The 25,420-nt window shown below is 40.3% G+C and overlaps 1 protein-coding gene across 1 annotated transcript; it reads left to right on the plus strand.

The window, feature by feature from the left end:
* The first annotated feature begins 1,461 nt into the window (after positions 1-1,461).
* olfml2a (olfactomedin-like 2A) lies at positions 1,462-25,163 on the plus strand. Its single transcript, XM_044197080.1, has 8 exons — positions 1,462-1,777; positions 12,645-12,908; positions 14,176-14,283; positions 14,442-14,618; positions 16,370-16,616; positions 18,769-19,050; positions 19,255-19,440; positions 22,165-25,163. Exons 1-8 carry the CDS (start codon positions 1,709-1,711, stop codon positions 22,767-22,769), a joined length of 1,938 nt encoding a protein of 645 aa, XP_044053015.1. The 5' UTR covers positions 1,462-1,708; the 3' UTR covers positions 22,770-25,163.
* Positions 25,164-25,420: the final 257 nt, after the last annotated feature.

Consider the following 25,420-nt stretch of genomic DNA (forward strand, 5'->3'; position numbering starts at 1 on the left):
CAGTTATTTTACTGTTTACAAGCTATTAAACCATCACAGTATATATTGTCGCTGTCCACATATCTCCTCTTTTGATGATTTTGACTTTTTTCTATATATTGAATCTGCATAATTTATGTGCATTACCTGTCTACTTGTTCCTACTTGTCCATAACCGGTTCTCATAAGGAATATACTTTTAAGCAAATACATTTCCTACATTTCTGCACAATCTGTCTACATTACAGTTTATTCATTTCATCACTACTGTACACACATCTACCTCAGTATTCTATTCTATTTTATTTTATTCTATTTTATATATATATTCTGTGTTATTCCTACATTTGAACTTCTGCACTACTTATGTCTTTGTCTTAGATTCTCTTTTTCTCATTTCCCATTTTACTATTTTCTTTGGTACATTTTGTATGAGCATTGGTGGAGGGAGCCTGGGAACAAGAAGTTCATTGCCAACGACTGCTTCACTGTAATGGTTGTGCATATGACAAATAAAGAACTTAACTTAGAGCTTACTGTGTGACAGCTGGTTTGTGCTACTTTCACTGAAAATGTGTTTGATAATGTTCACTACTACACTACAACTGACATAATCAGGGCATTACTGTAAGGTTAGCTGTGCTTTATTACCTGACCTTGAGGCCCTGTGTTGAAGAGTGTGTCAAAATCAAATTTTGGACCTTAAGCAACACAGTTTAGTGCTTAGGCCATATGCTGCAGATTCCTAAATTAATGTGTTTAATAAAATTACCACACAGCAAATGTGGAGCTATGTAGTGTTCCAGCATAGACAAACAACACATGCCACAGAGACAAGGAGAAACAGGGCACTGAGCAACTCATCTTTTGGTTCATGGTTCCCATACATATATATATATATATATATATATATATATATATATATATATATATATATATATATATATATATATATATATATATATATATATATATATATATATATACACACACACTTTTGTGATTTGTTTGACATTCTGTTTGAATTAGATAAAAATCGTCTGCTGAAGTTCTCTGGCTGCATGTCGTGCATTTGCGTCCAGTCTCTTATAACCCGTGCCATCTCAAGAGTGACTCAAAACTGTGAGATTGGAGTTAGCGATAACTGGCCTGCTGATGGCGCCAAAAGCCCTTTCAGATTTGTAATGCGTGTTTGTGCAAGTGTGCTGTCCTCCTGAAAGGGTGTATTCCTTTCATTGCCGCTTTTAAACTTACAAATAGTGACGCTATTCAATGTGAGACGTTATGCGCACTGAATTAAAAGTGTAAATCGTGTAAAAAAAGTGTAATTCAAAAATAATATCGAATTATAGCCTACAATAGTAGGTGTTAGTAGTAGTATTATTACCCTGTTATTATTAGGCAAACTCCGCCGTCCTGTACAGACTGAACACACACTGATGGGCTGTGTGTTGTGTGTAAACCCCTCCCATCAGTGGAGGACAGCGGATGGCAGATGATGCGCACTGTGCGCCGGCTGAAAACAGAGCGCGCGGTGCAGACAGGAGGCACACCGCAGCGCACACACTAACACACACACACAGACAGACGGACACATACTGTATGATTCTCCCTGTTTGACAAGGAAATGGAGTTGAAATAGGCGCACTACTTTACCTTATGGACTGAACGCAGTGACTGTCGCGTTGGATTTTGGAACCTCACGCCCAGACAGTCAGGAGGGAGAAAAATGTGGAAATACACGAACTTGTTCGCCTGTTTGCTGGTTTTGTGTAAGGATGCGTCTTCACAGAGCAAGGTAAGAATAAAGACACAGCATAGGCGAGTTTCAGACAAGTATTATTCACTTTGTTTTCCAGGATCCCCATGCATTATTACATTGTATTGAAACAAGGGCTGTTCAGACTCAGTAACGATCAATGTTTAATCACAGCAGATCCTGTCATAACAGTATTCCAACCTCCTCTATTATTCTGCTCAAACTCCCCTCTTACCTGCTTCATGTTCTGTGTCATGGTGCCTCTGCTTCAGACAAATTAGTGACTGGACCAATACCCAACATTTTCCCTAAGGCCGGCCTTTAATGTTTCTGTCTAAAGCCAGCAGATGGTTCGGGTTATGTGTCATTTTTTATGATTGGAGGTAATCCTCCCAATGAGGGCTTTTGGGTGACACAAGAGTAACAATAGGTTTATGTAATGATAGCTCCAGTGTGTGCAGGCCTGATGCCAGCAGAGTGTGGGAGAGGTGGCACTCAGTGGGGTAACAGTAATATCTGGCTGCTCTTGTTTTTACAGCTGCTGGACTCCAGTACCCCTCACTCTCTATCAGCCTAATCCAGCTCTACACACACACACACACACTGCCAGAAGATAAAACGCATGTACCGTACACATTATATATGAAGACCAGAGGCTCTGTCGCATATTTATGGCCAAGTATGGTGTGTGATTGTCTGCTCTGGATACAGTCAGAGGCCAAATCAGCAGCAATGTAGGTGAGTGAAGAGTAAACCCCCCATGTTAGTGGTAGTGGTGATAGGAAGTGGTAGTTCCAATGAAGAGAAATCGTAATGCTACAGCTTACAAAGATACAGACAATAGTGTTTTTCCAACTTTGTGTCAACAGTTTGTGTTTGGCACCTTCCTGTTTCAACATGACCATGCCCCCGTGCACAAAGCCAGCTCCATAAAGAAATGGCTTCCTAGTTTGGTGTGAAAGAATTCAAATGGCCTGCACAGAGCCCTAACCTCAACCCCATTCAACACCTCTGGGGTGAACTGGAACAGCCAGGCCTTATCACCCAACAACAGTGTTGTTTTATACAGTCTATGGTTGGACCTCACTAATGCTCTTGTGGCTGAATGGGAGCAAATCCCTGCAGCAGGTTCAACATCTGCTGGAAAGCCTGAAACCAGAAGAAAGGAGGCTGTTAGAGTAGCACATTAATGCCCATGGTTTTTAATGACATGTTTAACAATCACATGCGGCTGGAATGTTCAGGTGTACATATAGTTTGGCAGTGTAGTTTGTGTCAAATTGCTTATTACTTGTATGAGATTAGGGTCTCTAATAATATAGTAAAAGTAGTCATAGAAGCAGTAGTGTCAGTAGTATTAGTAGTTGTATGTGAAGACACGTAGTAGTGGCATTAGTGGTAATACTGCTTCTAAAAGTAGTCGCGGCATCAGTAGTGATAATGGTTGTAGTGCAATTAATAGTAGTTGTCTTAGCAGTGGTAGCAACTGTAAATAGTAACTGTGGTAGTTTTAATACTAGTAGTAACAGAAGTAGTCACAGTAGTAGCATCAGCATTATAGAAGTAGCAATAGTAGTGATAGTAATTGTAGCTGTAGTAATGGTGGTAACAGCAGTACAGTAGAAACAGCATTGTAGTAGTGGTATGTTGTCTTTATTGGTGGTTTACAAAAATACAGCTGTGAGGTGAAAATAAAATTGAGATTTTATGAAAACATTATGAAGTAAATTATGATTAGTGTGCCGTAGTGTTTTAGTGATATGAATTTCCTTTCACTGATTCTGATTGACCAGGCACTGAGTTGACCAATAGCTGATTTTTTTTTTTAACTCATATTAAGTCTGAGATTTGGCAATTTTCTAAGGAAAACATTCCCCAAAATGACCAGTATTTTGTTTTCAGCGTAAGTTGCATTATTGTCAGGCTTAAAAAGCATTTGCACTATCACTTATCACTAAAATTGTGCACAAGACAGGGGCGACCTGGTGAACTAGGGGTTTAACGCGCTGCCCATGAACGGCATGTTGCATGATGTTCCCCATCTCTCTGTCTCCTCATCTCCTGTCATCTATCTACTGTCAACTCATTAATAAAAAGGTATAGAATGCCCCCCAAAAAGGATTAAAAAAATCAAATGATGCACAAAATAAATAAAAAATCATGCACATTAATAATTAATTAAATAGAGATGTCACATTAGAATCAGTTCAAGTGAAGGGCTTTGTAAAGGCAACTGAAGGTTTTACAGTAAATGCACAGTTTTTTAGCTTTACATCCATACATATCATGACATGTCTCTCCTCACAGCACCAGTCCTCATTATGCAGCAGTGACACAGCTCCAGTGTCCAAGGGAGACGCCCAGTCATAGTCTCTGTAGCCAGACTGGTGGCACTGGCATTAATGAGAGACAAAGCCCGTTTAGAAGAGAGCATGGAGGGCACCAGAGGGTGGCGTGGGAACCAGCGTGTGCACCTGCTTCGTGTTTTGGTTGTAAACAAACCCGAGGACAAGCAGTGCAAGGTCAACTGGGGGATAGAGAGAAGGAGACAGCAGACCGGGATGCTCAGTCTGCCTCAGTGAAGCAGCCCACAGTCGCAGAGACAGGACTTGATGATTAAGTATGTATTCACTTACAGGTGCTGTAAGGTGCCTTGTAGCCTTAGATGATTGTCACAATGTACATGAAATTACATTTTGTCATGCCATGTTATGCCAACATGACTTCATTTAATTGGGGGCTTGCTGAAGAGTCAACATTATCGGTCTGCAGAGAGTCAAATCTCTGTTTGTGGTTAAAACAAAGCTGCAAGCTGTTGGAAATGAGAGAGACCAATGCCTCATTCACTCTGAGGCAATGACCCTGAAAAAAACTGGGTCAACATTCGCCATCTGACCCAGGTGCACGACCCTGCACATGACCAGGGTTTTACACAGGTCTGACATTGCTTGGCTTTGGTACAAAATGGTCAACATGGATATTATATTTTAGGCTGTTCTCCCTCATAGATTGTGGGGATGACTTCTACGTCCGTCGCACATGACTGTTCTTGATCCTTGAACATTACATTAACTAATTTAAAGTTTCACCATTAAATCGATCTGCAGAGATACCAAAACCACAGTGAGTGTGCTGTCACAATCACAATTCAGAAGAGCTGCATTTTTTTTTTAATCAGTGTAATACAGAGGTCCACAGCAAATTATAGTCTGAAGTAAAAGAGAAGTGGGTGGACTTGTAGGTCCATTGTCACCAAAAGATCTTACAACACAGACTTGTTTTTATTACAGACTCATTTACACTCCATGTTCCCAAACTCTGCATTTGAAAGCATCGTTGGCCTTTCTTTTTCTCAGACTTATATGTCTTAACATAGTTCGGGCCCTTTTCTCCCTCTATGCAGATCCTATAATCCTTGAGAGCAAGATTTATGATCACAGATACATTTCAAATTTAGCTTGTCTCAGTCCGCAGTATATGTCCTAATTCTTGTATGGTCTATGTAAAGTTTAATGAAATCTCTCTCAGGCACCATCTCCCTGTGAACCATAACCTGGGCCCTTGTTTCCTGCTGTATTCTGCTTACAAATATGGACGAGTAAATCAACTTAAAATCCTCAAATATCCTTGTGCACATACAGTGAACAATTATAAACTCGTGCAAAAAAATGTTCTGTTCAATCCCCAGTAGCAGTATAAGAGACTTGCAGCTCTATTTGTGTGACATATTTCTGTCAAGGATGAGATGACAAAAACACAACACAGCCATATTGTATTTTTCTGATATCACCAAGTCTTTTTTATCAGGCCTTGCATTGCATGCTATGGTGTTGATGAGCTCTATTATGGAGACTTTGTAGTCTTATCACCCAGCAACAATGGCTAAGCTAACCAGCTACTATTGGTAACTTTATATTTAACAGCCACATATGAGAGTGATGTCGAACTTCCTATCTAACTCTCTCCAAAAAAGCAAATTTCCCAAAATGTCGAAGTATTCCTTTAACTAAGTGTTTGAGTTGCCATACTTTAACCATAGTTTATTTGTCACGACCCTAACCTAAACCATACCGTAGTTGCACCTAAACCATACGCAATTAACGTTCCCATATTAGCTTAGATTCATGGCTATTAGCATCTGCACTATTATATTAATTAATTGTCAGCTTTATTGTGGATTGATCTTTCTGACAACACTACCCACCAGAAGGTCAACTTTTTTTGTTTGCTCAATAAATGGAGTACAGTATCTTTCACTGACCACTCTGATAACCTCTGCAGCTTTTTAACGTCTCCCATAAACATCTGCTGTAACAAATCATCTGGGGAAAAGGCATTGGCACATCTAGCATTCTACTCATAGCTGAGGTCACCAGACACACACTAGTAATTAGGGAAGTGTCTCTTTATGCTTGTGAATGGATTATTATAGTATGCGGATTTTATTAGGGAGCCATAGTGATAGCTTGATATGTATCTGTGTGTTTTCAGAGGATTTTCACCCTCAAAACAGACGGATGATTTGATTGTTGGGAAACTAAATCAAATGTGGCAATGTGGAAAAACCCAGTTTAAAGGTTTTCCAGAGTTCTTTAATGTGGTAAGAGGGGAACCTTCACGTAAATAATTCATTAAGTCTTTTAGTATAACAGTAATTTCATAAAGGACAATATGTATTAGTCTTTTTCTCATTTTTGTGTTATGATGTGCTGTGATGACTGAAAAGTTCAGAGTGTCGGGACACATAAACAGACCCAGCAGGAATGTAGATGTGTACCCCCAAAAGCAGCGAGTGCTTGAAACACTTTGTGTTCGGCTAATTAACAACCCAGTGCAAATGCCAGTGTTTTGGTTTATAGTTTGAGCCTCAGACCCCATGGTTCATCTTCAGACTGAAGGCTTTAATAGAATTCCCCCTTTGTACCAAGTTAATCTTTACAGTGGCACAGTACTGTTTATCATAAGCACCGCTAATTAGGTTAAAAATGAGGTGGTCTCTTTGGACTGGAATGTGGACCCTGGTTTTGGTCTTGAGTACCCTTGACAAGAGATGATGTGGATTTTAAAGGGATAGTCTATCCTTTAAAATCACAAGCTTGGTGGGCTTAAGACTGATTAGGACTGGTATTCATGGTGCCTTTTTTGTGCATTTGTAGAAAAATAGTTCAAAAAGAAAAGAGTGGGGGGTTGAATTAGCTGCAGGTCATAACAGGAACCACAGCACTAATGTTTGTGTTTAAAGGTTGGAACATTTAAGCCTTGCCACAGGATACCTCCACTGCCTGCCTTTTTCACCACACAGTTGTCCCAGTGATTACCAGCTGGCCAAGCACTAAAAGGAGAGGAGATCCTTTGATATGAACAAGGCTGCAGATACAACAGGCCAGTGCTACTGAAACACTGACTTTAACTCTGAGGCTAATGAATGCAGCACCCATTGTGTAACACATCTTGTGTTTTTAGCAATCCTGAGCACAAGTGGGGTTTCACTTCATCACTGTCAGGGTGTGTTAGCTGTTAAAGGCTGCAGCGGTTGATCTAATAGAGCTCTCTGCGGCGTGCAGGTTCTTTTCCTCCTATTGTGCAGACATGAGTTCATGTTTGAGCCCTGTTCTTTTTGACCTGAAACTTGACTGCACTTGAGAGGTCAAAGCCAAAGACTCAAAGCTCAAAGCATGCGTTAAATACTCCGTACTTTTAATTATTAGCACTCTTAATTGTGTTGCCTGTTCTCATGCTGGTAGGTCAGCTTGGCATGAGATGCTGGACGGTCAGTTAGGCATACCAGCACATATGATTTGACAGGAGGAGGAGGCGGCTGCTCTGATTGGCAGAATGATTCCGATTTTTCATGATAAGCTGCTGCCAAATCTTTTTACTGCAATAAAGCCTCAGAGGAAAGGGTTTAGTCCTTCTTGACTAGACAAATCATGAAGCACCAAAGAAATCTGGCTGGAATTTCTCTGACTTCTCCAACTTAAAGCAACTTATGTTGGCATGCAGCAGTCAGTGTTTGGCTGGGGTTGAACAATGCATCTCAGCAGGGCCGTAGACATAGCCTCTGCTAAAGAAGTTTAATCTGCTAATCCACTCTGTTTTCATGTGGCTGTAGGATTTGTCAACCTGTTGCCTTTTCGCTTGACATGGGTCAGGACTGGGCCGGCTCTGCACACAGGAGTCCTGCCCCATATCAGGAACCCCTCCCAGTAATGGAGGGGAAAGCATACCCCCCTCCACATCTTCCCCATCATTCAGCCTGCATTCCTTCACTAATGAGCCCCCACCACCTCCACCACTCGTCCCTTACCTTCAGCCTACTGCTGTCTTGCTAAAATACTTCCTAAATTGTTAAAATTGTAACTATGGAAAGCAGTTAATTAATATAACACCAACATGGCCAAATCACAAAGCCATAATTCTAACTACCTACTTCACTCTTTGTTTCTGTCATGGTCATGCACTGTAAATTGTTGTATATGTAAATAATATTCCCTATCCTGTATCATCTATTATTATTTTGCTCATCATATTTAAAGGGATGCTTCAGGAATTTAATATTGCACTTCTACACATTTGGAGACAGATTTGAAAAAGACTTGTAAAGACTTTGTGAATGGACTTTCTCCATTAATAATACAGTAATCCAATGTAGGGCTGCAACTAACTATTCTTTTCATTATTGATTTATCTGTTGATTATTGTCTTGATTAATCATTAAGTCTGTAAAATGTCAGAAGATAGTGACAAATGTCTATCCCATTTTCCCAGAATCCAAGGTGACATATTCAAATGTCAGAGAAAAGCAGCAAATATTCAGAATTGAGACACTAGGGATTATTTGGCTTTGTTTATATGGCATACGCTGTTCTGACACAACCAGGACGACTTTCTATTTAAGTTTACTTTAAACCTCTTTTCCATCTCTTGGAAAACAAAGAGGGAATGGTCACCATTTTGGAGAGACTAAATTGCAAAGAGATTGGTACATAGGGGGAATGTATCCATCCTATCTTCTGCCTCAGTAAATCTTTGACCTGGGTTTCTACAAATGTATTCTTCAAATTCTGAGAATACTGCCTCCTACCTTCAGTCACATGAGAACAGGACCACAGCTCATTAATGAAGAATCTCTGTGTTACTGAACTCTCTTCCTGATAAAAGTGATACCACATGTGCGTCCATCCTGCAGTTTATAGAGGTCCCTAAATCTCACCAGGGAGAGATGACAGTCCAAACCTCCTCCAACACATGATCCAACAGTCATTACTCCAAATGATGGAACGAAGCTTGCCATAAGTAAGGTGCATCCCATGAACTGAACACGAGTGATAGCCAGTGACAGACCAAACTAGTACTATTAATAGTACATTGCATGATATGAACATTTAATATACGGTATGTATTGATACATCTAAGTCTTGTTTTGTCAGTCATTGTGATCGTTTTCCAAAAGAATTTCCTGTGGTATAAACAATTCACAACAGAGGATACAAGTGAAACCTTAAAAATATGGTATCTCCATGGTGGGGGCTAAAAGGTCAGACTTCAAAGGGGAACTCCACCGATGTTACACATCAGAGTCTGTTTAAAGGTGTTCAGGGATGGAAAGGGTACTGGGATATTATACTCAAGCAAAAGTACTGTTACTTTAAAAACATTTTACTCAAGTAAAAGTACTTGTGTAAAAATGTACTTAGAAAAAGTAAAAAGTAGATCAGTTAAAATGTATGCTAAACATTACTGCATTACATTTTTAAAAGGTGGGGGGTGGCATGGATTTATTTGGTTGGATACTTTCAGAATCTAGCTTTCTCTTGGTAGTTTCTCCAACGTCACCTGCCTTAGCTTTAAAGAACACCTTCAGGCTACAGTACAAATTGCATTAAATGTCAACATACTCACTAGTGAAACAACATAACGTCACGAGCCCTGATGTCCAAACCAACAATAAATTTCATTTCTAGACGGCATTTCTAGATGGCACTTTGCAGCCTGTTAATACAACTCATTATCAATTATAAATATACAACCGCCTTCATCAGTGTAGCCTCACTAGAATTAACAAGAAAAGAGGACAAAACTCAGACAGTAAAACGAACATGACCGACAATAAATAAAAAGTCTATGGACACCACAGAGGGTGCAACAAGCATTATTAGGCCACATAAATGAAATAGCTTGATACTCTTATTGAATCAGCAGTAGAATAAAACACCACCAAGGCAGACAACGCAGAGCTGTATAAACAATATAAACTTCACAGCGACTGCAGCCCACAATCACACATACAGTAGTAAGGAGAAACTGCAGTTTTTACACACAGCCTACGGCACATACGCAGTGCTATAATGCTAGGCAACAAAGTGGTTGCTGACACTCTCATCTGGAAAGTGAGTTACAATTATCATTTTGTTGTTCTACTCACCTGAACATCATTCTGAGTGTTTTATTTGGGTCACTGTGTGTTCCTCAGGCATTAAATCAGGGATTAAGGTAGAAACCTTAATGACACCTTTTTTAACTATGCCGAGGTACAATAATGTTAACCATAATCATAACCCGTAATGACGTCATGCTTAATTTTATTGCATTTTTGTACTGTTCATTAACTGCTAGCCCAAGCCCAGGTGCGATCACCCCCCATACCCCTAACACTCAGCCAGTGAACGCACACATGTGTCAGCTGAGTGCAGACAGAGTGTCACCTCTCTGGAGCTCTGCCCTCCTGCGATCGCAGACACACCAGCAGCCTTGTCTCTGCTGCAGCTGCTGATTTGGCTCCTTTCTTCTGTTCCATTCTCACAGGGTTTATCATGAATTTTCATGTGACTTTCATTTTTACTCTGTAACTGATGCGACTTGAAATGTAGTGCAAGTACAACAAATAAAAGCAAAATTACCTATTTTTAAAAATACTCAAAAACGTACAAGTACATAAATGACTTTATTACAGTAACAAGAGTAAATGTAATTTGTTACTTCCAACCCTGCAGGTGATGGGGAGTACTACTGTGTCTGATAAATGTCCTCAAGTGGTGTCACAAGAGGCAGCATCTGGTTGGGACTGCAGACTACAAGTTTGAAGATGAACAAAATCTAGGGTGTGGAGTTAGAAAGAAGTAAGCTTACCAGACCACTGTTGCCCACTCCTCATCTCTGCTTGAGGCTAGCGACTCAAGGCCACTACTAGCATAACACACAAAAATGTAAGAAGAATAAATGGAATAAAAAGGGCGATATATCTGGTTCTGCTGCATTGATTTTGATCCTTTTCTTAAAACTGTCCATCGAGAGTCCGACAATGTTATAGGAGTGCAATGCTAAATCGGTGGAGGATTCTTTTAATGTGGTAACCCAAGTTTTATGGTAATCTGCCCTTTGGTTTATGAGACATCATGTGCAAAGTCAATGAATATCCACAGGAAACTTCATGGAAATCTAGCCACTGTATTATATTTTGAGATACCTTGTCATGGGCCGAAGTGTTTGAGAGGACAGATCAACCAACAGACCAAATGATTGACTGACCTTCTTGGCCATCTGTTATGTCTTGCTGCCAGTGGGACAAAACATTATGCAAGCTGCACTATGGGTAACAACTGATATTGTCTCAGCTCATTGGTGCAGGCCTTTTTATCAGTGGCTATTTAAAATCAAGATGGATAGGAACCAGAACTCTTAAAGTGTGTTCAGACTGAGCATGAAGCAAATTTTAACCTTGTGTTATTTGTACAAATTTGACCACTCAAGTGTTTTTGTAGTCCATGTTTATTCACCCCAAATAGCTAGCTATCAACATTGCAAGCTACAGCTAGGCCATGTGTGTTTGCAAAAAAGTGGGCCTGTGCTGTGTCTGTGTAACAACTCAGACTCTGACTGATCTCATAACTCAGCAGACAAAACTTAAAACTATCTGCTATATGTGCTAATGTTTCTCTCCTGTTTTCTCTTGCCTCTTTAAGTTTATGAACTGGAGTCATAAAGCCTAATTTTTTTCTCAAAATTTTTACTTCTTCACCTCCATCTACATCTCCTCCATGTGCACCACCCAGTACAAATGTGTGTCCCATTGTGTCTTTGCATTGACTTTGTATGCAATCTAAAATTTGCTTTGCTTTCACCTTTGTTCAGATCAGCTATTACAATTTACAAATCTAACCTCCAAGGTTTGAACCTTGAACTCTCTTGAACTAGCCCACTCTTCACTGTGAAGTAAGAGAAGGTGGATTTAAATAGACAAAGTGGAGAAATTCCAACTCATCATCACCCCTTGAACATTTCATCAAATATGCAGTAAATCTTTGTAGTTCTTGTGTGAAAGCGAACTTCACTGTGTGCCAGCTTGCACTTGTCTCACATATGAAGAGTGTCCAATGCTCAGGCTGCCGTGCATTGCTTCCTGTTTATTAAGTAAGCCATGACCATGGCCTGCCAAAGCTCTGTCATCGTACATGGTAGCCAAAGACCAGCTGGTGATGCAGAAGTCTTATGAGTTATGTTTGTCTCTGAGGCTTTCCTCTGAGTCACACTTCTAACATTCAAAAGAGGGGAAGCATGTGGTTAATTTTCAGGACCACTTTCCTTCCCTTGTTTTTCTTTCCCTACAATAAAAAAATATTTATTATTCGTGGAAGTCCAGCAGGGGTTAGACTAATGGAATAGATGACTAGAAGAATTCAGGATTCACTGGTGGAAGAAGGAACAGCACAGGTCAGCATATATCTTAAAAAAACTGGCACATTTTATGGCTGGATAAATATACAGTACAATCCAGGTCATTGATATCCAAGTCTGATGTGTTAAATTCTTTCTCAGCCCTGAAGCTGCTTGTTTAGAATAATACCACAATAAAGAGACATTTCCACTTTGGATTTGAAAATGGGAAAATTCACATTCTGTCTTCCAGATCTTTGGGGAGACTGAGCCTGTTCGGATGACGTCAGAGGGCTCAGACTGCCGCTGTAAGTGCATCATGCGCCCTCTAAGCAAGGACGCCTGCCTGCGGCTGCGGAGTGGCAGTGTACGTGTGGAGGATTTCTACACGGTGGAGACGGTCAGCTCTGGATCCGACTGTAAGTGTTCGTGTACGGCCCCGCCGTCCTCCCTCAACCCTTGTGAGAATGAATGGAAGCTGGAGAAGCTGAAGAAACAGGCCCCTGAGTTACTAAAGGTGAGGAACGATGAAACTTAAAGCCACTATATGTAGAATATGTATGTGATCATACCATCTTTAAAATGATTCTGATGGCGTCAGTTTGTTGAAAAATTAGACTATTCCAGCTTACGTATATGTACATAGTCTGTATTTGTTAGCGCATTTGACCACTAGGAGTCACCAAAGTCAGAAATGTTCAAATCATACAAATAGGAGCTTTAAAGTACTAATCATTATAATTCTTCCAAATAAATATTTGAAAGTATATTCAGCACTATCACTTAAAAACATAAGCCTTAAAGCCTTTCTGCTAATTCATCAATACCTTTCCTTTGAACATTTTTCTGGAACATCAGACATGATATAGTTTTTATCAAGAAAAAAACTCAGAAACCCCACTAGTGGCAATGTTTACAGAATAGAACAACAATGATTTGCTGCTTTTCTTTGTCTTATATGACAGTAAACTAAATATCTTGGGTTTTGGACTGTTGGTCAGACAGAACAAGCAATTTGACAAAATGATTAATTGAAACAATAATCAGCAAATTAATCAATTCTAAAAATAACTGACTGCCCGACAATATTGCAGTCCTTAGAACCAGCCACAAAGGACAAAAATAGCAGTAAGATGAACTCAGTTTAATAATCCATAATCCACATATGGAAATTGAAATGGGTTGTTAGAGCAGGAAATGAAATAAGGCTTAGAAGGGATAAAGACAAATAGAATGTAAGCAAACATAGAATAATAAAATAAGCTTTAAAATAGTAAAAATAACAAGACCAGCAGCCTAAGTACTTGTTTCACTTGGAGTGCTTGTAAAATAGAGCTAAAAGAAAAGCAATTGTGGCTGTATGTCATCTAACATCTTTTGTGAACACATCAGCACACCTCCGCACATGCCTAAAGCACACTTTCATTTTTCACAGGCAGGAGAAGCACGCTATGTACCATATGAAACAAAAGGCAGTTCCAGATGTTTGATCTGACTCCACTTTAAACTATAGATTAACCCAATAAATCTCTGAAGGAAATGATCACATTGAAAAGGAAAGGTCTATAATAATTAAGATGGACCCTGAATGAGCGCCAGACTGAGAGCACTTGGCTGCCTATTGAGCAGAGTGTGGATGTCAATAGTGGTAATCAGAGCAAATGTTTTGGGAGGGCACTTAAGCTATTACTCCAGTTGAACAGAGGCTCATAAAGCTGTCAGATTTGTGTTCAGGAGATGGTGAATAACAATAGTTCTTCTCCTTTTATGGCACAAATGACCAGCTCCAATCTATGGTGGACCTCCTTGAGGGAACACTTTACAGCATGGATCTAATGAAAGTCCACTCCTACATCAACAAGGTGGTGTCTCAGATGAACACCCTGGAAGAGGTAGGCAAACAGTCAAACTCATGTTCTTCCTCATATCATTATAAGCAAAGGGTTGGTAGGAGACACATTATTGAAAGGTGGTTTATGTGACTTTGCATACCAGCTTATGTCATTTAATGGATAGTGATAACTGTGATAATGATGATGTTATCTTGCAGACAATCAAGACAAACCTTACGCGAGAGAATGAATTTGTTCGGGACAGCATGATGAGTCTCACCAACCAGTTCAAGAGATATGAGAACTACTCCAACATTATGATGAGCATCAAGAAGGAGATCTCCAGCCTCAGCCTGCAGTTGCTACAGAAAGACTCCTCTGAGAGCAAAGCACAGGTTAGATAAACACCTAGTGATTAGTAGTACTGTAGTACTTCTAGTAGTAGTACTACTAGTAGTTGTACCAGTAGTGATAGTAGTTGTAAGATTAGCAGTACATTACAAACAGTGCTCTTAGTCAGCTGTTAGTCAGGGCTGTAATACTCAAGTCCATCCAATCTCAGCCTCAAGTCTCAGTCTCCAGACATTTTTTCTGTTATCTCAGACTTGTCTCAGTATAGTGAGTGTTTTGACTCACTCGCTCTCAGCGAGACAAGTGAGACGTCTGTAACGTCACCTATTACAGACGTTGGTCTTTGGTCAAAATCCGCCTACCAGCACCTCACCCAAGAAAGGGTCCGGCACATAAACCCCATAAAGCAGCCAATTGTCATAGTTACACTTCGGTTTTTGTACAAATTAAACAAACGAGACATATTGTGTTATTAAGGGAGCTTTAGAGGTGCTGATAGGCAGATTTTGTTACCATTAAAAAGAGCCAGACAAACTGTTTCCCCCTGTTTCCTGTCTTTATGCTAAGCTAAGCTAACCGGCTGCTTGTTGCTGCTTACTGTACAGATAGGAGAGTGGTATTGAGCTTCTCATCTAACTCTCAGCAAGAAAGAAAATAAATGTATTTCCCAAAATGCCAATTTATTCCTTTAAATTTGATATAACAATTTTTATATTTACAATGGATCAGATGACCACATGTTTGTGAAAGGGGTCGCAAGCTATGGTAAACTTCCCAAAAAACTTGAAATATCTTCCGACTCTGCAGTTTCCCTGAGCTCTATGGAGCATAGCATTAGCTCATCGTTTTGGCTTTAAGGCCCACAACCTTACTGTTTGGTTCAGTCTCATCACTCTCATCAGCATCGTTTGCAGCAGCAGGCCTCTGTTTGCAGAGAAAAGGCTCTAAAAGCCCACAGTACACTACCTGCTCAGCACCAAACGGCAGACAAAGTTAGCGGCTAGCTAGTGAATATAGTGTAGCACTTAACCACTAAAGAGCCAGATATATCTCTCAGGAGTTGGTGGAGACCAAAACAGAGCTAAAAAGGAGAGTGAATATTGGACACACAGCTCCAAATGATGCTAATGAAGCTAATGTTGCTGTGTGTCTGCTAGATGTGTAAATAGGCGACTGCTAACACACTCCCCATATCAACTTGAATGGCAATAATGTCAATGTTGCGTTAAAAGCTTGTTTCTGCTGCCCCCATCAAGCGTTACTGTAGTTTGTAGCATCATGCAAGAATATTTTGCCTACAATATCTTTTTTTTTAAAGTTGTAACCACGACTTTTGCAAATAATGGAACATTTAGGCATTTAAGTTTCCTAACCTGTTCCAATCACATTTCAAACTTTTTTAAATACAAAGGACAGAACTGAGTGATCAAAGTTCTGTTGCAGCTGATCACAATGATCAATAAGACAAAAGTGTGAAGAATATTGAATCAGAACTCTTTTGTTTTTTGGACTCTGTCTTTACTCAGTCTCAAAACTGTTCGGATTTGGTCCTGTCTCTGAGTCCCCTTAAGTGGTCTTGACTACAGCCCTTAGTAGTAGTAGTATAAGCCTATGCATCATTTGTATGATAATGTATGTTTTCTGTTAACACACTGTGAGACATTAGGGTAACACATGTCACTTTTTAAAATTTTAAATTTCTAAACACACTCTTTCATAAGCATAATCAATATATAACATCCACAAGCCAATATCACCAAGTGTCTTGACATAACCTGAATGTCCATGTTTACAGGACACTAATGGTGAGAAAACCAAGGAGGCTGTAAAAATACCCAACAAAAAGACCCCTGCAGCCAAACCCCCACCCAAACCACCCAAAGAAAAGGTCGTAAAGCCCAAGAAAGAGGTCATTAAACCTGGGAAGCCGGTCAAGCCTGACCCTACGGCCAAAGCCAAGGTGGTTGGCCACCAGCCTGGCGTGGTGAGGGGCATCACATACTATAAGGCTGCCAAGACCGACGAGGATGAGCACCGAGGAGGTGAGGGTTTTCAGCTTGGTCGGGACACTCTGTATTCTCTCCCAGCATAGTGGTGTGTTCATAGAAAGCCATCCTCTCTGAGCTAAACCAAACATTGTGCTGGCACTTTAGCTGAGTTTGCACTCCCATCTGTGTGCGATCATCTGTGCGTGATCCACTGTGGGTGTTGAAAATGATCCAAATTAGTTTCTTCAGCAATCTAATCTGACCCCACATGACACTTTGCTGGATCTGGATCAGACAGCAGACAGAGAGTCATAGAGCCAGAGTCAAGATCTTTATTAGCTGGATTTAGTTTGAGGACAAGTTTTCCTTGAGAATGTTGTTTTATACAAGTGTGAGATAAGGCTGTAATTGTGTTGCAAACTTTACACTTCAGCGCAAGGCAATAAAAGTGGGAATCCATCACTGTGTGGACACAAGATCCCCTCAATACAAGATTTATACCAGTGTTGTTTTTAGCGAAGCTGGTCTACTCAGTGCAGGATTGGATTGCTGGTGCGCATTCAGCGAGCAGGAAATCCAAATCGTTTATTGACTAAATACATGGAGCTGATGGAATGCTGTCTCAATGGAGCGCTGCCATGTCCATGACATGCCTCAGCTTTACTCCTTACAACAATGTGTGGGGACCCTCACCAATGCAGAGAAAACATTTCCTCACTCCTTCCAATCCTCTTTAAGTCTAGTTGAGTGAATAGGTATGCTGCATTTGCACAGGGCACACGCACATAACACTGTCAAACCATGTGTTCTGCCATGTATGTGAACCTCAGCGAGCCCAGGAAACCTTGTCAAATCACTGAAACCAGTCGGCTGCATTTCCATATTCTCGGTCAAAGAGCAGGATGCAAGAACCTTTATTCATCCAGGGAAGGTTGATACACCTTCATGCTTTTTCCTGAAATGCCTCTCTTCAAATTTAGTTACAGTGACACACATTTTACTGGAAGCTCGCCAGTGTAACCACAGTTCTCTACTGAACAGCTGAGTTGGAGTTCAGGGACTTGCTCAGTGGCACCTGAGTAGAGGTTGTAGAAAGAGAGGAAAATGTTATACACTCGCTCTACCTACCTACACTCATTTTACCAGCCTGCAATATTGATTTAGTAACCATGTGGCTGCAACAACCTACAATGCATCTAGACAACTGACTGTTACAGCAGGAACTGTTATATTGAGATTAAGGCATCTGTAGCCAATGCGGATCTTACAGAGGTCCTTACAGTCTGAAAAAGTTGCATGATAATACAGCAATAAGTGCAAATTGATTTAACATTTGCACTTAAAAGATGCACTGCTTATGTAGCACTGCTGTAATCTCCTCACATCTGTCTGGCAGCACTGGACATCAGAGTATGAGGACCAGAAGGAGAGCAGACTTTCCCTCTTCTAAGATTGTATTTGAATCAGCTTGGTGTCTTTTATACAACAGACCACAAGTGACTATAGAAGCCTGAAACACTAGAAAACAAGAAGCAAGAGTCTGACAATATGGCTTTATAGGATTAAAATACTACAGATTTTCCAAAAGATGATAGGATTCAGGGTTTTACTGAATTTTATCCCATATATTATATTATACATTATAGATAATGTAATAATTTTAGGTTGCAGTTGTAATAGCATCTTGTTCCCAATTTTGTTAAAAGCAAAATCTTCCTCAGTATACTCTTTTAAGAAACCAGTTTAGGCTAATAGAGAGAAGAAGAGGCTGGGTTAGGAAGGAAAGAGGAAAAAGAAGTTCAGAGAAGAGGGAGGAAGTTGGTGTACTTTGTGTGCTGCATTGCTAATGTGCCTTCTTTGATGTGAACTTCTGGTACACAGCACACTATAATGTGTCTCCCACTGTCAAGATGCCGTATACTGTATGTACTCTACAGTGAATGAAAGGTTTAAAACACCTTTTTAAAAGACAACTTACAGACAATGTCCCTACACACTACTGGATCATACTACCCTAATGTAACTATCACTAACAAGAACAAGAAGCCGCTTGTTCAGTATTACTTTCTTCTATCACCACTCAGCCTCAGGACTGTCTGACCTTGTTTGAGCATCTGCTGTATTTTCGATGAAAACTAGCTTGTAGAATCTTAGATTTCTTCTCTACATCCCGGCCTGACTCTGCACTTCTTCCCCTCCCTCCCAGACCATTCTGCCAAAACGTACACAGTCCATCACATCACGGAAAACCAGTCAGAGGACGGAGGAGCCGAAATGGTCCTGGAAACCATGGTGGCCACCGTGGCTGAACCCACTGCCACTACTGCAGTTCCCACCACCACAACTACTAGCACCACAACTACCACCACTACTACACCCACTACTATCACCACACAAAGTACACCAGCATCTGAAAGACCAGCTCCGACTATCATGCTGGTCCTGGACAACTCCAACAACAACAGTCGGCCCACTCTCCACAGAGCAGGTACGTGCTAAATACCCCTATGTAAATAAACTCAGTATTCTGTTGCAGGCTGTGATTGCAGTGACAGAAGCCAATTTAGCAGCAGAAAAGCGTGTAGCTCCACTTTGCCACGAAATGTGAAGTGTGAAATCGATTTAAGCCCATGTTAATTCAAGTCTTTCTCCCCCAGGCATACATGTTTAATGTTATACTTGTTTCTTCCAGGGAAAATCCTCAACTGTGAAGGGACTCTAGCATCCATTGAGCAGCCAGAGAAGCAGCACAGTTATGGGCGCAACGAGGGAGCCTGGATGAAGGATCCCCTGGCTAAAGACTCCAAGATTTATGTCACTAACTATTACTACGGCAACAACTTAGTGGAGTTCCGCAACCTGGACAACTTCAAGCAAGGTGTGCTTCAATTGGGTCTTTTTACAATTCCCTAATTGCCCACCATTAGTCTTAGAGTTAAGCCGTATTTATGTTTGATACAAGGGGGTAAGCAGGACTCCCACCATAGATACCTTAGTTTTGATTCTTAGTTCAGTGTCGGATTCCACCTGTTAATGGCACCCACGAAACACTGGACGCATGTATTGTACATAATCAGGCTGTGTCCTGCTTTAATTATATTCCCCACAGTAATTGTTTGACTTCACTTTATGTAACGGAGGGTACTTAGAAAACTGGTTACATCCTGGTAACCTCTGTTTTGCCTGGTCTCATTACTGAATACTCCAGTACAATCGCAGTGTCATTCATTCACTGTGATAGAGAGCTCTGATTGTGGTGAGCAGGACGTGAGGCAAAGACACTGTGTGAGGTCAGCAGTTGCAGCAATGGCAGTGGCTGTGACACACAGCTCATGGAGACAAGTACAGTACTTGCGAAATTAAGCGATTTTTGCTACCAAGAGCATTGCTGCCTGAAACTACAGGAGCAGGGGAGGGGAGGGTCTTGATTTAGTTCGAGGTGGGTTCCCCAGTGTCAGACTTTGAAAACCCCTGGCCTACACCATAGCTCCGAAGCCTTTGCACATAGCTACGCCGCAACCCCTCAACGCACAACCATAAATCAGTCAGTCGTACTCATAATAGTGTACAAACACTTGAGTACATTAACAAAGCGTGCAAACCACCATGTAACTTATAAAAACACCCTTAGGCCACGACTAAGCAATGGAACATTTGCTGTTCAATCAAACATAACCAAGTCTGTCGTTAACCTGAGGCCTACTGTAAGCCTGGGTTAATAAAGATAAAGTGACATGACATTAAGCTAGCTCTGGTTTAGCTAGCCCAAGATTTAGGGCTAAGAAATTAGTTTGAAAAGCCTTAATGATAGATTGAAGAGTATTCAGTTTTCGGACACAAATTCCAATATTTTTGGATTGAAACTACTAATATCCAACATTTTGAACATTTAAATGTGATAATTTCAGTGTTTACAGAGTGACACATTAGATTAGATTTAGATTTAGATTAGATTCAACTTTATTGTCATTGCACAGAGTACAAGTACTGAGACAATGAAATGCAGTTCAACATCTAACCAGAAGTGCAAAACACAGTGCAGCGTAATGTACATATGTATAGAGGTAATATATAACAGTGAAGGGTAGATATGAATAAGATACATACATATAGCATGAACAGTAACTAACTAACTCTAGTATCACCCTGTTTTAATGTATAGCTGTGTTTTCTCTAACATGTTGACATTGATTCATGTTGATTGTCCAATGAGCTCTGTGAGACTGATGAGATCTGTGGAATGCAGGGCTTGGTTGTTTCATGGCTCCAGTGGGTGGGAAAATCAACTCCTTCTACATCCAAATCAACTGAGGAATTGGATTACACTCTCTAAGAGAGTTAAGATGATCTCCCCTCATAGGACTTGGCTTGTTGATCTAGATGTGTTTGGACAATGGGCTTTCTAAATGCACTTACATGTGAGGCGTCCTGCAGTGCGGTGAGCTCACAGCTGTGTGCGGATGACTAGGTATTTGGAGTGGCGGTGATGCCTGCTGTTCCCTGACATGTGCTCTGGCCTTTCCTTTGAACTGGGCACAGCAGAGAGGGATTAAGAGTGTGGGCTGGCCCTAGGGATGGGGGGGGGGCTGTTCTACTGCACGTTGTTTTTGTCCTTCACTGGGCTTTCCATTTATTATCATTATCTAAATCAGACTTCCTGAGGTTGGAAGGTTAGGATAGCAGATAGGATGTGATTAGAAAATGACACCTACAGTACACAACGTGTTTGTTCAGGAGTGAACTACTAGACAAACTGGGTCACTGTCACATGAAGCCAGTGTGTACACAGTCTGGCATTGTAAAAACATTGTTATTGGCTCTATGAAGGGCATAATATCAGCTTAGCACACACACTGCTGAATGTATCCAACTCATAATAATTAAAGGATAATGTATAAATAAGCACAACAGCACAGCAGAGGGGTCTTGAACATCCTGAACACCCGAGTTTACTTATTTTGCAGTAATGACCAGCTTGCTATATATTATCCTGCTTATTGAATGACTGGCTGTTGACCAAACACATTAATCGTTTTAAATGTTTTTAAATAATTTTATTACAAGCTAAATTTAACACAAATTGGCTCCTCAGGACTGTCTAGCCAAACTGTTTTTTGGGGCAAGTCCAAGTCAAGTCTTAAGGAATCAAAAGCAAATTGCATGAATGGTGTTGTTTGCATAGTTGACCAAACTCTTTCAATGCATGGGCCTGATAATTGAATATTCAAACATTATGTCTAGCTATGCAAGGCTTACCTGTGGGTTTTTTACTTAATATTTTATGTTAATGGATGTTATCAGCAATTACTGGAGCCTGAAAATCCATAAGGAGGGAGCCTGCCTGTAGCTGAGGTGTGATGAGAAGGATTTTTTAATAGACCTGAATATAGTCTGGCTTTTCTTGGAGCCACAATGAAGCAGCCACTGGTGATAATAGACACTCATGGGCAGTTATGGGCCTTGATAGAGGCAGTTGCATCAGAGGTGAAACCGCGGTCTGTTTTGTGCAACAGAATGTGTTCATTGGCAAATGAGATTTGAGTATTCACCCATGTTTTATAATAAATAGGTAAAGCTAACTTAATATTCTTGTTTATCGTAGGCCGATGGAGCAACCTTTTCAAACTGCCTTACAACTGGATAGGCACAGGCCATGTGCTTTATAATGGAGCCTTCTACTACAACAGAGCCTTCACCAAGAACATCATCAAGTATGATCTGAGGATGCGATATGTGGCGGCCTGGACACTTCTGCATGATGTGGTTTACGAGGACACCACCCCCTGGAAATGGAGGGGCCACTCGGACATTGACTTTGCAGTGGACGAAAGCGGCCTGTGGGTTATTTACCCTTCCATGGACTATGACTACAACCAGCAAGAGGTGATCGTCATCAGTAAACTGGATCCTGGAGACCTGTCGTTGAAAAAGGAAACAACCTGGAGGACAGGTCTCAAGCGGAACTCCTACGGAAACTGCTTCATCATCTGTGGTGTCTTGTACGCCGTCAATGTGTACAACCAAAAGGAAGGTGAGGTGAACTATGCTTATGACACCCACACCAACACTGAAGCCATTCCACGCCTGCCCTTCACCAACGAATACTCCTTCACCACCCAGATTGACTACAACCCCAAGGAAAAGGTTTTGTATGCCTGGGACAATGGCCATCAGCTCACATATCGGGTAAACTTTGTCGACCAGTGAGCACAGCTAGTTTGTGCTACAGATAAGATCACAGTAGGCCTGCCAGTATGGCACCTAAATAGAAAGAAGATACTCAGTATTTGACAGGCTAGAAGCAGCCATATTGGACTCAACAGGACAAAGGATTAACCTACACCAGCCTTCCAGTACCAATGCATGCTATTCAAACACCTGACCTCGCAGTTCACCAAACATACACGCCTCAAATGTGTGGGATGTGACTGTACAATATGTCAATAGATTGGACAGCAAAGAGTGGAAATAATCTCACAGGTTGAGTTAGAGCTCATCGGGCAGAGTTTAGGAAAGCATAGAGATTTCTTTAGATGTTCATTTATGAAATGTCAGCAGGCTGGCTAACTAGCAGACACATAGATAGCTATTAATGGTTAGCTTAAAATAGACATTTGTAACATCACCTACTGGTTTATGGGGAGACTTTTTGGATTTATCACTAAATGTCCTTTTGGTAGTTTCTGAGGCCAGAAAAACAAAATTTGGGCAGAAGCATGGGCAGTGGCTAATTGAGATGGGCTCATGTCAATCAAGTAGATTTTTTCCCAAACCTAAGCCTTAATATCTCTTTAAAGGGTTGCTTCAGATAAGTCTATCTTATTATAATACATATACGGGTACATTTAAGTTAAAAGAGGTCTTGGTTACTGTAATCATTCCTCCTGTCCATATTGACGTGAAGTGATCCCCTCCTAATGCAACTACACTGTAAAAGATGCCAGAAGAATTCATACTAATAAAAAAAACTGAACTTTAGAATGCATTTTTACAAAGACCAAAGACTGTGGATTTTGTATCCAATTTCTTACAATGGAGTCACTTCACAACCACTATAGACAGGAGGTATGATTACAGCCACCAATAACTCTTTAAATGTACATTTGGGCATGTGAGTATTGTATTAAAACAGACATTGAAAATTTCAGAACCTATTCGCTAATAAAACAAGATTTTTAAAATTGCTAACAAGACATATATTAAAGAATTGAAATGGAAGTGAAATAACCAAGAGTCATTGAAACTATATCGACCTGTGGAAAGAGAAAAGAAGAGAGTTCAGTCAGAGACACTTACAGTATGTCAAGAAATTGACCATATGCGGCAAATGGGTTAGATTCGGCAGAGGGCTGTGCTCTTTGAGGGAGCTCTTAAAGAATCCAAGCAGCAACAAGGACTAATCCCCCCCGAAATACACACATATATGAATATTAAATCTTAGTTAAATCAATGATACGAAACCTTGACACAAAAATTACTCAGGATAATCCACAGACTTGGTGAGCAGTTTCATGTAGGAACTATTTCCTTTCTACCGATAGTGAAACATGAAACTGCTCACAACAAGGTTTGTGGATTATCTTGAGTAACCGGGTCATGATTTCTGGAAAGAGACATTGCTGTTGAGTTTTTCAAAATAATTTTTTGGCACCACAAACCGAGTGCCATATAGTCCCATTATATTCAAAAAATGCACGGCCGATATCTCCAAAACTCTGCAGCTCACACCAAAACAATCTAGATGGATAAATCGCACTACAGGTAAGAGGAAAAATATGTATTATTGATTTTGGGGTGAACTGTCCCTTTAAGTGGGCTTCAAATATTTTTACAGTGTTATTTGGCTCTGCCACCAAACATTTAACTCAACTAATGAGATTATTTCTGCATCCAGAGTAGTTCTCCTTCTGAAAGATGTTTGTAAAAGTAAACTATCAGCTATTGTTTCATTTGCCCATCTACTCCATCCTATCACCAAGCACTTTGATCACGTATCTGCTTTGATTATTATTCCGGCCTCATGATGCTTCCTGTCTCTTTACCACTGATCTTGTTTTGAGGGATATGTTGAATATAATTCCAAAAACAAAACAATGTACAAAAGTTTCAAGATTTTTTAGATTTACATTAATTAATTTGACAATATCAACTTTCTTTCTAATTTCCATGCATCTTGTTAAATTTCTATGTTGTTGTATAAAGGTATGCAGCGTTTGTACTGTTAATAACATTTGCGTAACCACTACATTTGTTGTAATTATTGAGTATTTGAACATTTTCACCTCAATGGATATTAACAACCCTGATCAGTCATGCTAATACAAAAGGTTCACTGTGCCATAAGTTGTACCATAAACCACAAATGTTTTTATTTTTGACAATGACAGTGACAGTACTGTGTAAGGCACGTAATGGGAATGGTAAGCTTTAAGACACATGAGGTAACTCTTACAGCACTTTATAGTGTTGCTTTGGTCTTGTACACCATTCATGATTCACAACCACATTGTTTTGCCTGTTCTTGAATTATCAGGAGTGTTTTGTTACGTCGATTCATAAAAGGCATGCTGATTGCAATAAAGTAATTTGTTCAATTGTAAAGTCTTTATATATAAAGAATAATGTCATAAAATATACAACACGTATAAACACAACACGTAAAACCAGCTGTGCATGTGTCTGTGCTATGAAAGAAAATTTGCATTTTAAAAGTCTGTTGTGAGCCTTATAATTCAGTAAATGCCAAGCAAGACTTGCTTTGCCCACCTCGTGAGAGGTGATGACCAATGACTCAGATCTTCTGATTTCTGGATAAAAAAGCTCTCATGAGCTGTGTTTAGTTCTGGGGTAAAGGTCGT

Source organism: Siniperca chuatsi, linkage group LG5, assembly GCF_020085105.1.
Source record: "Siniperca chuatsi isolate FFG_IHB_CAS linkage group LG5, ASM2008510v1, whole genome shotgun sequence".
In the NCBI taxonomy this organism is placed as follows: domain Eukaryota; kingdom Metazoa; phylum Chordata; class Actinopteri; order Centrarchiformes; family Sinipercidae; genus Siniperca; species Siniperca chuatsi.